At 47.0% G+C, this 16,002-nt stretch overlaps 1 protein-coding gene across 1 annotated transcript in view; it reads left to right on the top strand.

Moving 5' to 3' along the window:
- LOC137891463 (eukaryotic translation initiation factor 3 subunit H) overlaps positions 1-15,406 on the top strand; it is a 42,871-nt gene extending 27,465 nt beyond the window's left edge. Inside the window, exons 4-8 of the mRNA XM_068736070.1 lie at positions 567-666; positions 3,075-3,224; positions 9,756-9,876; positions 14,462-14,594; positions 15,081-15,406. Of these exons, the coding sequence (XP_068592171.1) occupies positions 567-666; positions 3,075-3,224; positions 9,756-9,876; positions 14,462-14,594; positions 15,081-15,175 (599 nt within the window). The 3' untranslated portion in view covers positions 15,176-15,406. The remainder of the gene's footprint in view (positions 1-566; positions 667-3,074; positions 3,225-9,755; positions 9,877-14,461; positions 14,595-15,080) is intronic.
- Positions 15,407-16,002: the final 596 nt, after the last annotated feature.

Raw genomic sequence — 16,002 nt, 5'->3', positions numbered from 1 at the left:
TCTATGGCACGTTGGAAGCCAGAGCAAATCGGATTAGATGTTTGTTTGCTGAAGTCTAGAGAACCTGATTCGAAGGAATACTTCACCCATAACTTGATCAGACTCTCACACGACTAGAGGAATAATCCAGAGGCTCACTGATCTCGTTGAATGCTCGCTGCTTCCCCAACATTTTCTTCCTAAACACGCATTCTAAATAAACGCGTACTATTTAAAACGCTTCAGCACTGGAGTCTCACGCCTGTGCTCCTCGTCCGAGTACCGAGCTCACGACTGGATAAGCGAGACTTGGATCGTTCTGCACGACGTGTGTGTGTGTGACCGTTTGTGAGCAGATGTTTTGCTGCTGTGAAACGCCGCCCCATTTACTTCAATTCGTCAAGACTTCTTCCCTTGTTTCGGAAGTCTCCGTTCACCGTGGAGACGTGTGAGGAGAACAAAAATTCAGGGTAACACATGGCGAGTAATTTATGTACAGATGGTCATTTTGGAGGTGAAGTAGTCCTTTTTTTTTAACGTTTTACATGAATTTTTTCAACTGTCACAACTCTCTCTTGTCATTCTAGACCCCATAAAGACGGCACAGGGCTCCCTGTCCCTCAAGGCCTACAGGCTTACCCCCAAACTCATGGAGATCTGCAAAGAGAAGGACTTCACACCCGAGGCGTGAGTAGCTCACAGCGGAACACACACACACACACACACACACAGAAATGCGTCTTGTTTTCCTTTTGGACTCGCAGGCTAACGTAGCTGTTTCCGTTTTTTTGGCCGTTCACTCGTTGGCCTCTGCTTATCCATTGGAAGCAAACATAGGCTTGTGCATCCACAGGGGAGGCGTTTAGTAGCAGTTGCAGATTGATGCCGATGCTGATGATGATGATTTATCAGTTCGCCCTTGCCTGTCAAACAAATGTACCATGTTTACGCCTTTTCTGACCGCGAGGCTCATGGTAATTGCTTTTAAATTGCAGCGAAAAGTGAATGTAATGAGGGGACTATTTTCCAGGCACTTTTGGGTAGTCCAAGTGCACAGACTCACACATGCATGAACGTGCGCATGAAGAGACTCACGCGTGCGCTGACAAACGCAAGTAAACAGCTCCATGAAGAAGTCCCAGAGGCATCAAATTGCTGTCTATTCAGGACCTCCCGATATCCACTTTTAAATTCACTAAAAGCGTATTTGCAGGGAGAAGAGACAATTTAACCGCATCATTTCATTTCCTTTCCCATTTCCTCTGTACTTCTCCACCTGCGTGTCTCTATTGCCAGCAACTCCGTTATTGACCCAGTGTGTTTGGCTCCGACTCGGGATCCTTCTCATTTCTTCAGCTTTTCATTAGTTCTTATGATTTATTACGGCTCCAATCTGTAGCTATCGGTGTTCCCAATAAGCCCGTGATTGAGGGAGGGCAGCGCAGGGCAGGAAAGGACAATATCGCCGCGTAACAAAAAAAATCTTGCCTCCACGCTATTATTTTCCAGAAAAGACTGGAAATCTGAATATCAATAATACTTTTCACCCTCCGAAGATTCAAAAGTTCAAAAGCGTTTAATCCCCCCGCGCCCCGCACGACAATATGTGTCAAAAGCGGCCTCTTTCATGTTGCTGTTATATAAGCTTGCATATATTGTGCACCTCTCCGAAATGAAAGGCAGGGATGGATGAGTGCTGAATAGCCCGATCCCTTTGAACTGCCCTCCAAGTCCGCTGGGCTGTGGAGGCAGTGGTCAATAGCCTCCACTTCAGCACACAATATGAAGCATCAAATTAGTGGGCCCGTGGAGTCGACCTTTGGCTCTGTCCAGTGGGGCCCGACTTGGAAAGAGCGCGGCATTAAGTGTTCCCGGGTCCAGTAGGGTTGAGCATTTTGTCGTCTCTTCTTCTTCCTCGTGGACAAACTTTTTACATCACTCTGCAGGCAATTGAAAAGGTCATAATTTTCAGGAAATATTGTTAAAGCGCTGCAGATGGATAACTGTGCCAATATGTAAAACAAACAGTATTTATGGAATATCATTATAGATTTTCCTTGTAGACTGCTGCTATCAATATTCATTTTTGTTCTTCCCACTCAGAGCCAGAGGCAGGATCGTCCACTTCCACCGCCTCACCGTCTCCTCTTAAAGGTTGCCTGAGGTGACGCTCATTTTTCAAAATGACCTTATCAAACTCGGATGACGCTCCACACCTATATTTATCACGCAGACAATCACTATATATGGTGAATTAATGCGGCGGGCGTATTGATTCCATAGCGAGCCGACATTAGACACATGCAGACATTAGTTTGTAGCTCATGCACTGTGCACAAGTGACGGGCTGAACCACGGCAGTCAGTCAGTGCTATTGGATTTATGTGAGGCATTAAGCAAAGTTTGAAGTTCCATTTGGTGTTAACAGGCCCATGTCAGAGGAAGAGCGAGCGAGCATCAGGAAGAGGTGTTTAAAAACCGGCGCTCTGCACGCATATCAGCAGAGCCCATAAAAAAGTAATTTAGGTCTGACGGCGTGTAATGTGGACATCCTCTCGTGTCACAACGTTTTCACAACACTACTATTTATTTAGCTTTTTTTTTTGGGCTCGGGTCCAATTTACTGTAAAACACAAGCCGAGCGGTAACGGCACAACGCTCTGATGTAAGCGCACCATGCCGACAACAAATGAAACGTTGAGCTGACCTCAGAAGATCTCTGCCCTCGACCAAACGGATGTCAGAAGCACGGCGTTGAGAGGCTGAACGACTGTTAACCCCGCCAGCTCTCTGCTCCTTTACACTGTCTTCAAGATGGCGTTGCACCAGCTCAGAGCCTAGTCTGTACAGGAGTAGTAGTTTTTACATAAAAGGACAAGTTATCCTTTTTAAAAAGTGTTTGTTGTCTCCGACAGAAAATGATGCTCTGCTGCTTTTAGTATATAAGTATGGGTACGTGTCGCTCTACTGCGTCTGTCATGTGTTAACTGTATGTAGTCTGTGTGGAGCTGTACTCTAACACAGGCGCTGATGAGATGTTCTTTTGTGAGCGACGCATCGTAACTCCTCTGTATCTTCTGTCCCTCACTCTGCAGCTTGAAGAAGGCCAACATCGGCTTTGAGCACATGTTCGAAGAGGTGCCCATCCTCATCAAGAACTCCCACCTCATCAACGCGCTGATGTGGGATCTGGAGGACAAGTCCACGGTCGCCGACAAGCACGAGCTGCTCAACCTCTCAAGCAGGTCAGACGTGAGCTCGTGCAGCCATTTACCCAGAAGGCCCGAGGCCAGACGCCTCGATTGTACGCGCGTTGTTAAAGGGTGAACGCGGGTCCATTCGCGGTCTGAGGAGACCCAACATTTACAAGATGCTCCTGCTGGTCTTGTGGGGCACTGTGTAGGTGTATCAGCATCTGTCCTCCATAAACACAGCCTTTAATCTTGCTGTCAACGTTGTGGGGAACTGCTGTAGAGGGATTTTAGTTTCTCTCCTCAATTATAATTCCCAAATTCTCTTTGTTTTGTTTATTTCTGAGTTCCGAGGCTCCTGTTTACAGAACATACAAATTGATAATCTTACGTTGCACTCGGATTGACCCGTTTGAGATCATGATGGTAGGAAGCTTGTCAATCTTGGGACCTAAGAGTCCAATTTCCTCGTTCCTGTTTCATGCCGTATGATTACATTACAATATCTTCTATTTCTATGACACTGCCTGCATCGAGGTGTTTTGTGAGCCCATGAGCAATATAGGAAAAGTAGTGCCCTAAGTTCATCAACAGACCTCAGTGCGTCTCATCAGCCTCCGTGTGAAATCACTCCACAATCAAACCCAGGAAAACCGCTTATTTATGGAAATTACATCTGCCCCAAACCGTCAAACACGACGCAGAGTCTCACCTAAATCTGGTTCATTTGGACGCGGTTCCCTTAGAACTGGTTCCTCATGCAGCTATTGAAGAATACCGTCTTCCAAGAAGCATCGTAGGAGCTTTACAACCTCGTCGTGGTATCTCTTTAAATCGGCATGCCTTCACAGACATGAGTTAAAGCTACTTCTAAATGAAAATTGATTTGACATTAGGGAACGCCTGAGCATTAGTCTGCGTCTTCTGCACCGTTCTAAAGTTGACCATGGTTGGAAGGAATACAGAGTCTATTGATGCGTTTGGCTTATTCTTCTCCACCGTGGTTTCATTGCTGTTTTCACGCACTTCTAAGGAGGGCTGGTTTTAAATTTTAATCTTTATATTAATATCGCAAAAATCCCACGAAAAGACCAAATCCCACGATGCATTTATCTTCCTAAAGAGGAAGCGTTTCTGTGCCGCTGTCTTTCAGAAGCCATTAAGAATGCACAGCGGAGCCGCGGAGCCGCGTTGCTGCGTGGGGTTGACGTGTTCCTTCATTACAATGAACACGGCCGGCGTGGTTCATCCTGAAACAACATGATACTAATGATAGCCGCAGCGGCACCTCTGATCTCTGGAAACGGGCGCTTTGTTAGCTTGCGTTACCATTAGTCATTAGCGTCACAGCTCTCCATTAGAGATGTACGACGCGTGGGTCTGATTCTGATCATTTTCACACAGCTGACAGCGCTAATGAAGAAGGGGTCAGATTTGGTGGACCTGCGATGTCTTCAACTAGCTGAATGCTCCGCTGCTGTTGGCTGTGCTGAAGGAACACGGCGCTCGGTGCGAGGCTGCGGCTCCTTTGTGTGGTTCTGATGGTTTCTTTAGAGAACTTCTGTGGCTCGTAGACGTGAAGCTCGTGTGGCTTCACAGACGCTCCTTGTTAGTGGGAATGAGTCTTGATTGGCTTTGTTGATGATGACAATGAAAAGATTAAAGATAGCGCCAGCCTAATCCCTGTTAAAGCCCGTGTTAACCTGCTTGGACTACAGTACCAGATGGCCGAGGCATGCAGCAGCGAGGCATCTCAAAATGTGTTCCTTGCCAGTCGTGGAAATGTTTTGCTTCCACAGTCGGAACCATTCAGTTTGTGTTGTGCATCTCAGCGGTGTGAAACGCCCCCCCCCCCCAACATGCATTTGTTGTTTGGATCACATCTGTAACTCGCACCAAACATCGCATCCTGCTTCTTAAACGTGCTCGACCACTTCTCTTACTCCAGGAACCTATTGGTGCACCCTTGGGTTAGCGTCAGACGTTTGATTGCATTATCCGGTCCAAAAGTAGGTACAGTAAATGCCACGTCTAAATGTCAAATATATATATTTATTCAGAAACGGCTCAGGAACCTGCCATCAAACTTTGTCTTCCATCACTAATGAGCACAACGCGACCGAATATCAACTCGCAGACTGGCACTTAAAAGTCTTGCGTCGAGATCTCGGAGGCTCTCGGCATCAGTCTCGGGAGAATTTATCAGCAATCATTTATGGAGATAAACCGCTGCAATTGGAGCAACAGCTGTGAAGCTTCCCAGGGGCAGGTGTGACAAATTAGCACAATAATGACTCAAAGTGCTGATTTACACTCTGTTAGCTGGCAGAGCACTCTGCGCTTACTTATACACCGCAGTGTAGCGCATCAGGAGCTGTTGTGATCCTCCTCATCTGTGTCCTGTAACACAAATAAGTCGTGAATTAAATGAACATTCCTCTGCACAGAGCTCCGTGGGTTTGCACTCGCCCGGCCAACTAAGCGCGGCACCGGCGCGCTCTTTTGTCAGAGTTGTCAAATAGACGGAAGGAGAATACCTCACTTTTCTTGCATATTGTTCCATTTTCCCCCAACGACGCCTGAAGTTGAAGCGTAGCGTTGTGATGCGGCCCGAAATGGGGCAGAAGCAGCCTGGCTCTCCCCATGGGTTTCCCGGCATGACTGCCGACGGGATGTCTGGCGAGATGAAATTGTTTCCTGAAGTTGTCAGATTGCTGCGCAGCTCCGTCCTTGTATTGGATTGCGGCGTCCGTCTCTCTACATCTTCCGCTGACAGCCCCGCCCTTTTCTCCTCATTTCCACCCCTTCAAAGAGGACAACGATAATGGGTTTTATTTAATGTTTTTCCCTTTTGTCTCATTTTCCAATCTGCAGACCCATTTGTCAATGTCATCCACGTCTACGGCTGAGTGAATGCAGTTTCACTCCAGCACACAGGGTTGTTCTTACCACAGATGATGATGTTGATCGTGGTGATGGATTGCATGAATGTAAATTCATTTATGTAGCCATTTCCCCCCAAAACAGCCTTGAAATGCCTCCAGTGTCTGCAGCGTTACAAAGCAGCCTATCTTCACGTCAGGCTAAGCTTTTTTCGCGTGTGGCCCGTTTAACACGGTCTTCTCCCGTGTTACAGTTTGCCCACTGCGCAGTGACTGGCGTTCATTAGAAGGCATCCTTTACGCCGCATATATGCATTTTGTTCTGTGTGAACGAGCAACTCCTCAGTCCATCGCCGCCCGTCTGCTTAGTGTGATTGGCCTTCAGCACAGAGATCCTGTACAATGGACGGCTGGGTAAACAGAGCTTTGTGCTCTACAGTACTGCCCTGATGATATGTATTCAGCAAGGGAACGGCTATTGTTGAGTGCAGGGAGGAGAGAGGAGAGAGGAGACGCGTTGTTGGAGCTGTAGGAGGAATAAGGAAGGTGAAGAGGCAGAACTCGAAATCTGGCCACAAAGAGAAATGTTGCCTTGAAGGAAATGCGCTGTGGAGAAAGTGTCCTTGAGAGACAAACCTCACCCATTGAGATGGACATTGAGGACTTGTTTGTTATGCTCGCACAGTTCCGTCTTTGTTGCAATGAAATAATGATAATGGGCAATAAGCATGATGAATTTGTGTCGAACCCGCTATAAATCAAAATATGAATTTAATTTCCAGCGAGGTAATACTATAAACTTATGCTGGGACGCTGTTGGATCCAGGCTTTTTCATGTCCTCTTTAAAACCCAATTATTCTGCCACAGGAGCAGACCAGACCAAACCAGTCCATATTGTCCCTCAGTCCATCAGTTAAAAAGGCTCCATCAGAGTAAAACACTCGTTCTGAAAATGGAAGTCACTTCCTCCGCAGCTTTGTTAAAGAACTCCCAACTGAGCTTTTCCATTTACCGAATGTCAGCTCATTTTTGCTCGCACATCAATACAGCTTTAGAATTTGTCCTCTATTGTCCTGTGCGCCTGTGAGCGTGTAGACCCGAGCACACGCGCAGCACACCGCACGGGCTGCCATTGAACCTGACCTTAAAACGGAATGGGTGATGATAGGCGCTCCCTCCGTGGACTTTGATTTCTGATTCAGGATTGATCGCTGACCCGTCTGAATAATTCAACCCTTCGGAGCCTGTGACCAGACAGGTGTAGTGTAGAATGCGTTATCCGCCGTGCGTCCACACGTACCAATCATTTTGTGCACAGTTGTGAGCAGTGGTGTGTAATCTTTGCATATTCAGGCCTTTGGAAACGTGCTTTAACAACTGAGCATGCTCAAAAGAAACGGTGAAGAACAGAGCAGACTCAATGCAATTGAAAGCAGCAGCAACAGCAGCAGCCCCTAATCACCAAGCGTGTGTCAAGGACGCAGAAAGACACTCCGAAATTCTGAAATACAAACTGGTAAACAAAATAAAACAAACTCCAGTGCACTGAATCACACACACACACACACACACACACACACACACACACACACACACACACACACATTTCTGTCCAGCTCAAACACTTGACGCATGCATAAACGACAGATGTTTTGAAGGATCCTGCTCTGACTAAATGTTTTCCTCTGCATATATTATGAATGCACACCACACAAATTAGCTACCATATTGCTCGATGGAATGGTTTTAAATGGGCTTTTCGTCAGGGAGAATCAATTTTGACACAGTGAGAGGGACTCGGCAGGGAAGTGCTGTGGCGAGATTTGGTCCTGGGCCATCGGTTTTCATGTTTACAGCTGACACTGCAGCAGAGGGCTGACAGACTGATCACACAACAGCCCTCGCAGCCAGAAACAATGGTTCAGCAGTCTAAGCTGAGGGGGAGCTTCTGAAGATCATGCTCCTACGTACTGCAGCACCATGTGGCGTCGCAGGTTGTCACGCGTGTGCCGATAACGCAGCGCCGTAGGTCGTCTGAAGCAGTGTTGGTGAAGTGATCTGCATGCCTGTGGTTCCATCAGTTTGTCTCTCTCTCTCCGTGTAAGCCAGCCTGATGGACCTCATCTGTGTGTGTTTGCATGTAAATGTAATTAAGGTGTTATCAGCTGAAGGCGCTTGACGGTAGCCGGATGCTGAGACGATCATAATGAGTAGCTTTAGGGTGTGCATATGGTTTGCATATGTATGGATGCTTAATTTTATGCGTATGAATGTTCTACAATGTCTACAAACTTTATACTTGCTGGCATTAATACTAACTAAACATTAGAATGCATTAGTGCGCCGCTCTGCAATGCAATATAGTTAGTAATACCAAAAGGTGCAAGAGTCAAAACTACGCTACCTTTTGTAAGATTATAATTTGATTTCATCAGTCGGATATGTTATGTTATGTTCCCTTTTTAATTCATTTCTCATCACCTTTGTAGCACCAAGAACTCTGAATGTGTAGCCGGTGAAGTGACTGCTCTGAACGTCACTCATACTTTAATATTGTGGACCCCCTCAGGCCCCTGTGAAGGTGTACAGACATCGTTTCAAATGACACATGAGGACCTTCATTTGAGTTCTGCCTGCAGCAGCACAGTGACAAAATTAAAAAAGTCTGACGCTACGCGTTCCGCTACGCCTCCTCAAACAGAGAGAGACTCTCACTTTAAATGGTAAAGAACAAAGCCGGCTCAATTCTAAAGATGTGTTCTGCTCAGGTTCACGCTGGTTAGCTTGTTTTTCAGTGGCACAGATGGTTAGTGGCAATTCATTTTAAGTTCAAGACTTTGCACAGTCTAAGAAATTGAAGGTTGGTAAATGATGTCTTGATGAGATGATTTTTGCAACAGACGAGTGTGAGGAGAGGGAGAGAGAGATTTGGTCAATGAAAAATCACCCAAAAGACTTTCCACTCGTCCTCCGCATATTCACAGAACAGTTACATCAGCACAAGTGTACACCCAGCCAAAACATACACAGTGCTGGCAGTCCTTGCGGGTACAATTGCCATTTAAATAAGCATTCAGAATTTGGTTTTCCTACAGTACATGCTGCATTATGTAGCACCCGAACATTCATACAAAACAATATAATTCCACAGAGGAAAGTAGGGAGGGGGGGGTAGTTGAGCTGAGTTGATGTAGAGCACTGCAGCCTTGTCAAGGTTGAACTTAAGGCAGTCGAGAGACATTGTGTTAAAACCGTGGCTCATGGGAGGACAGAGAAGGAACGCTGGTAGAGCTGTTGAGAGTTGTCAGCAGCGTTGTGTGTGTGTGTGTGTGTGTGTGTGTGTGTGTGTGTGTGTGTGTGTGTGTGTGGTGGGGGGGGGGGGGCAGGGGGGTGAAGGTTGTGAGAGCAGAGAGATGAAGCCCAGGGACAAGAGGAAGGGTCCTCAGGTCTGAGCACTCTAAAACCCCGGAGAGGATTCACGTCAGAGGATCTGTCTGGGCTCTTAAAAGTGTCCCTTCACACTGGAGCGCTCCGTTTGTGGCTCTTGCCAGATGAAGCTTGAGATAGGAGATGAAGGGGGGGGGGGACGACACACACACACACTTCCAACTCGGCCGAGGGTCGAACGAACGTCGCTGCCGATGACGAGCGCTGACGGCGGCACGAGACGGCGTGATTGACTCTCTGACGTTTCTCTTCCAGCAACCACCTGGAGAAGAGCCTTCAGCTTCTGATGGACAGGGTGGACGACATGAGCCAAGACATTGTCAAGTACAACACCTACAGCCGCAACCTGAGCAAGCAGCAGCAGCAGAAGCACCAGGTAACTCTCGAGCACGTACACACACGCCTCGGCGAACTGGAGCGCGCACACACACACCACCTACAGACACAATGAGTAAGCAGCAGCAGAAACATCAGCGTACCAGCATGTGTATGAGGGAGAAAGACACACACACACACACACACACACACACACACACAGGGGTATTCACACACAGATGCACCTGCAGACACACAAGTCAGCAGGAAAACAGCAGGTATATTTCTCTCAGCTATGGACACAACCAATTGTAGCTATAATCACAGCAGGCAAGCAGCAAGCTCTGGGTAGAGCACACACACACACACACACACACACACACACACACACACACACACACACACACACACACACACACACCGAGAGAAATATGGTACTCCAGGCTAACACATTAATGTACATGCACCGACTGAGGACCACCCAAAGTAACTACAGTAAACAGCAACAGTTAAAAATGTATAAACATCTCCTGACCTCTGTGACTCTGCCCACATCAATACACAGGCAGGTCCATACATGCACGTTCAAAGTAGTAGGCGGGCTCTGGTCCCGTCCAAAGAGCAGCTCATCTATGGCCGTCCCAGCTTTAGAGTCTAGAGTTTAGAAGCATCTCAAGAAAAAAACCGTGAGATCATCAAACGCACATTGTCATTTGTTAAGCATCTGATAAGGCTTACGATCGTGATTTTTGGACATTTTTGGCTCCGGTGGGTTTTTTCGCGGGTCTGTTTTGGATCCAAACGACTCACAAGATCACCTAATATGTACTGTCAAAAAAACACAGACTACAAAATGACTGCTTTTGATTAAAAATAGAAGCTATGCTAACTTCAAAATACAAATTAAGGACACCGCCACCACCACCGGTACTAGCAGCTTGAAGCACAGACACCGGTTCAAAGGTAGCTTTATGTTTTGATGCTAATGAGCTAAGCTTGACTAATCCTAACCCTCAGATATCTGTCATGTTGTTCATCCCTCATGCGCCCACTGGAAATCAGCATCACTTCCATTTCAGACACGTTCCTCCGTCATCTGCTGCTTTATTCTTCTTCTCAATGAAACGCTCGTCTTCATCGCTACGAGGGCGACTTCTGTGATGCAGTGGTTTATTCATCCTTATGTGAAGAAGACGAGGTTCAGGAGGTTAAATACCTTTGAGTCACGCTCAGACGCCACCGATCTTCAAACGCCGCCCAGGGAGAGCTGTTCCATACGAACTAAAAGCTATTATTAATAAACAGTCTGTGTTTATTTTAATGAGTAAGGGAAATTTCTGTTTTTATTCTTTTGCGGTACCAGTGAGACACATCACGAGCTCCAACTTCATTTAAAAGCAGCAGCAGTAGCACTTTGTGAAGCACAAACACAGTCTCACACACACACTCTGTGCACAAGGACTCTCAACACACACACACCACCTACACACAAAGGCGGCCAGAACCACGGAAAAGACCGGAACAATCGCACACACAGAGGAAGTCAGCCACGCACCATCTGCAACCGTGACCTCGGCCAGATGCATCATAAACATTTGGCAACACATGCAAACGCAGCGAGTCGCACACATCACTCTGGAGAATGGAAGCGTTGAGGCGCAAGGTTCACTCACTGATCTCCGTGCACACACACACACACACACACACACACACACACACACACACACACACACACACCTACGTTCAAACGGCGGCATTATTCCAGCGTCACTCTCTGCGAGTGGAAATGAGTCTGAAGTGATGATCCGGTCTGACTCACCGCGGCCTCCGCTGACAACCGCGGCTAAGTTCACACTCAATAGACTGAACTCACGACAAACACGCATCTGTGATCACAAGTAGTCTGCCGCATGCACACGAGGCGTTCAGGAGCCGGGCCACGGAAGAGAAAAAACCCAACACCTACGTGGACACACAACCCGGGGCCAGAATCACCCACACTCCAGCCATTATGATCCATCATCCTCTCCTACCGACCTCCTCCTCATCATCACAGCCCGCAAGCCTTACCCCCCCCCACACACACACACACACACACACACACACACACACACACACACACACACACACACACACACACGTCGTACACAATATCACACAGACAACCCCTTTAATGGTGTCTACCGTTTCCATGTTTCACCTCATTGTCTACAATGAACAAACGGCACACACACACACACACACACACACACACACACACACACAGAGAAAGCGAGCCTCTGTTGCACCGTTCAGACGTCTGCAGTACTTGCTCCATGTAATCTTCTGTTATTGACCCAGCTGCTTCCCGGACAAATGGAACCTTATTAATCATCATAGGAAAGTTGCGAAAAGGCGGCGTGTTCAGAGGGCTCCATTTTTCCCCATTTATAGCTCTCTAAATTTGGTAAATAGCAGGTTCCCAGGCACAAGCTGTGGCCAAGTTAGTCTTTGTGCCACGGAATCTATGTCTCACTCCTCTTGATTTATTCATTTTTCAGTTTTCTTTTTCTTATCTTTCCCCATCGATGGAAACGGGCAACACTTTGCAGGAGATTAGATGTGGAGCAATGTGTTCATCCTATGAACTGAGGAGTCATGATTCACGGCTAATGATGCATTTCAGCTGCTATTGGATGACTCTGCAATATTTGGACTTGGTACCTGAAGCGGACGAGCATGAATGAAGTGTTTTAAAGAGACCTGATCTGAAGACGGCCCGAGGATCATCAGACCAGAAACCGTTCATGATAATCATCATGATAACAATATGCAGCCCAAGACATGAAATAGCACTGTCCCAACTATAATGCATGTCATTCAATAGAATGCTTTTTTTACACGGTGACATGCTGATTACCCTGAATAGATTCACTCCCATGGTGATCATGATGTGCCTCATGACCACAGCTGATGCTGCTCTGGTTTAGACTCTGCTTAGCCTGGTTTAGACCAGGGCTCAACAGTTTGTGGCAACCACTTTAGGAAATCGGCAACCGGTTATTGACTTTTTGTCAGCGGCAACCTGTTTTGAAACATACAAGAAAAGTGAGGACAGCAAACCTGTGAACTGATTTACACTTGAGATTTAGATTGTAAAGCATCGGATGAAAACTAAACTACAAAGAGTTCTGTGTGGTATTATAATAAATGCTTTTATTCATTTACGTCACAATTTCATTATTGGCATTACTTTTAACTGCACAGTATCTGAATCACTCAAAATATATATAAGCCCTTTTTAAAAGTTGATGTGGAGCCCTGTCCACTGAGTGGACCGGTTCGACGCCGGTCCCCAGAAAGTCCTCAGAACAAAGAGGCCCTCGAGTCCCGATCCCAAAATTAATATTTTTAAACCGTCGCACTAAAGCCAAAACACGGCACGCATTGGCAGAAACACTCCGCCCCCAGCAGGAGTCGTGGTGTTCCCAGCAGCGCGCTGCTTCTCTGCAGCGGCCCCTGGAAGGCTTGTGAAGGGTAAAATAAATACGGAGACGTCTTTGCTGCAGTCTGTAAAAAAAACCCCCCAAAAAAAAAAAACAGAACTGTGACGTGGGACCGGATTGTGTTCAAACATAAAGCCAGAGCTACATAGGAGTCCAGACCTTAATCCAGGTCAGACTTTGTATGGGGACTTGAAAACTCCCGGTCCCCACGCAGCTCGACAGAGCCGGAGCAGTCTGTGAAGAAACACTGTGGACAATCGCAGCGAAAGCAGCCTCTGCTTAATGCTGACTTGAGTTTTTATTTGCATTCATTTAGATCCATTTACAGTTTGTGTTTACTTTGACTTCTAATGAAGAAAGATAAATACGTTTTAGGCATTTTATGTATTTATTTGTGGAAGGTGGAAGTGCAAAAGTGTTTTGTTTGCTCGCTTCTAAAAATTTGCATATATTAGCTTTTTGATTATGCACAGTCACGCTGGGACACGTTGGCAGGCAACCCCCCCCCCCCCCCCCCCACTGTGGAGGAGTAACGTTTCATTTGAACAAATAGTGGCGTCTTTTATTTATCGCTCGTCTTCAGACGCCCGAACAGGTGCGTCGTGGGACGCATGGTTGAAAGTACTAAAGTTGCTCCCACGTCGTCTTCTTCCTCATCTGCCGCAGCCTCCTCTTCCTCTGGCCTGCGTCGGTCTCTCCTCCATCTCGCCAAATTAACAAGGCTTTTAGGATCTCCAGAGACCCGGCACCTCACTGATTTACCGACTGTCAGCCCTCTACAAATCACTCCATCCCTGTCAGCGCTTATAACTCTTCACTCTCCCTCTGTCTCCCCTCTGTCTCCCCTCTCTCTGCTTTCATCGCCGTGCTTCTTTACAGCTCACTTCCTTCCTGTTTCAGTTGTCTTGTCTTTCTTCTTCTGTTTTCTCCTCACTATCTGCTGCCACTTTGTGCTCTATGCATCTCTCTCCATGTTTCTCTTCCTGATGCTCTTCTCCTCATATTCTCACCCCGTCCTCGCTCGCCTCACCCTGCTCCGTTTCTGTCCTTTTTTTTTTGGTCTATTCCGTTTTACGTTTCTCTCTCTCTCTCAATGTGCTGTTTAGTTTTCCCCTCTTCTAATGCCCCCCCCCCTCTTTGTCTCTGTGTCCCGCCCTCCAGTACCTGCAGAGGCGTCAGCAGGAAAACGCCCAGCGACAGAGCAGAGCCGAGCCCCCGCTGCCCGAGGAGGACATCAGCAAAATGTTCAAGCCCCCTCAGCCTCCACCGCGCATGGACACGCTGCTTATTGCAGGTATACACACACACACACACACACACACACACACACACACACACACACACACACACACACACACACACACACACACACGTGCGCACGATACAAACGCACGGCCAGCCCTCGTCTCACAGACCTCCCTCTCTCCAAACCCCATCAGCCGCCTCTGCTCCCCTCACAGGAGCTCAGGTTCTGTTTTGTAATTATCTCCGCCATTATCTTGAAATTACATTAATTTAAAGTTTATTGACTCAATCTCCAACTCGACCGCCCCTTTCCCTGCTGTTTCACGCTGTTCAGCTCTCCCCCGCCGCCTGACAACATTCTGATCCTTCCGTTTACTCTGTTCCCCACTAATTTGATGTTTTGCTGTGCTGCTCCTCCCCCCCCTCCTCCTCTGTCTGTTTGTGTGTATGTCTGTGTACAAATGTATGTATGTATATTTCCGTGGGTGTGTTTTTGTGTGGGGGCGCGTGGATGCATGCGGCTACCATCCAACAGGGCAAATTAACAACTACTGCCAGAACGTGAAGGAATTCACCTCGCAGAACCTCGGGAAGCTGTTCATGGCGGAGGCTCTCCAAGGCCACAACTAGAGAGAAAGGAAGGAAGGAAGGAAGGAAGGAAGGAGGAGGAGAAGAGTGCACAGAGGGGGGATGGAGACAGGTAACGGAGACGCAAAAACACCTTGGAGATGACTGGAGGACCGCAGCGCCTTTTGTTTTCTCAGAAATGATTCATTGTTTTTATGCCCAGCTCCGTCTTGAAAACAAAATTGTCTTTGAAGAACATTTGATTTTGATTTGAATAAAAGTCTGGCGTCTCTACATCCTGCCCGTGTCTGTATGCTTTCACAGTTGAACTGTATTCAGATCTTGATGCTAAATTGCAGCGTATTTTTGTTTTGGCCGTCATTTTGTTTTTTGCTGTACAAAAATGTTTAGTTTTTGTGCACAATATTAATATGTTGAAACGGGGCTTGTGCACCCGATACTAAATAATTACACAATACGATGGTACTTACTCATCGTTTCATTGCTACATGCTTTTCATCTCGCAGTTCAAACATCAAGCAGGTGGAACCAATTACTCGTGGATTTGCCGAAGTGTCGGATTGCGCGGTGGGAACAATGATGTCCTTGTGAGCGGAACTGCAGCAGAAGAATCAGTGAGAGCTGGGCGTCAAATGAAATGCCAGTTACATGACTCAGCTCCCACCGTCTCACTGCACCAAGTAGTCCGGGTTTGGTTGTTTTTTCTTCTCTTTCCTGGAATGAAATTACACGATGCATCAGAATCTGCCTCTCTTCCACAAAGATAGCAATTAGCACCTGTTCATTTCTAGGACGCAAATAAAATGTGCCAACGGTGAAATTTTGGCTCGAAACAAAGATTTTTATTTGTGAGTTGTGAAGACGACGTT

The sequence above is a fragment of the Cebidichthys violaceus genome, unplaced genomic scaffold (assembly GCF_023349555.1).
Source record: "Cebidichthys violaceus isolate CVI_PGR_0920_01 unplaced genomic scaffold, fCebVio1.0.p SCAF_7, whole genome shotgun sequence".
Classification (NCBI taxonomy): Eukaryota; Metazoa; Chordata; class Actinopteri; order Perciformes; family Stichaeidae; genus Cebidichthys; species Cebidichthys violaceus.
The sequence above is the reverse complement of the archived record's forward strand: the minus strand, read 5'-3'. Positions and strand labels throughout refer to the sequence as shown.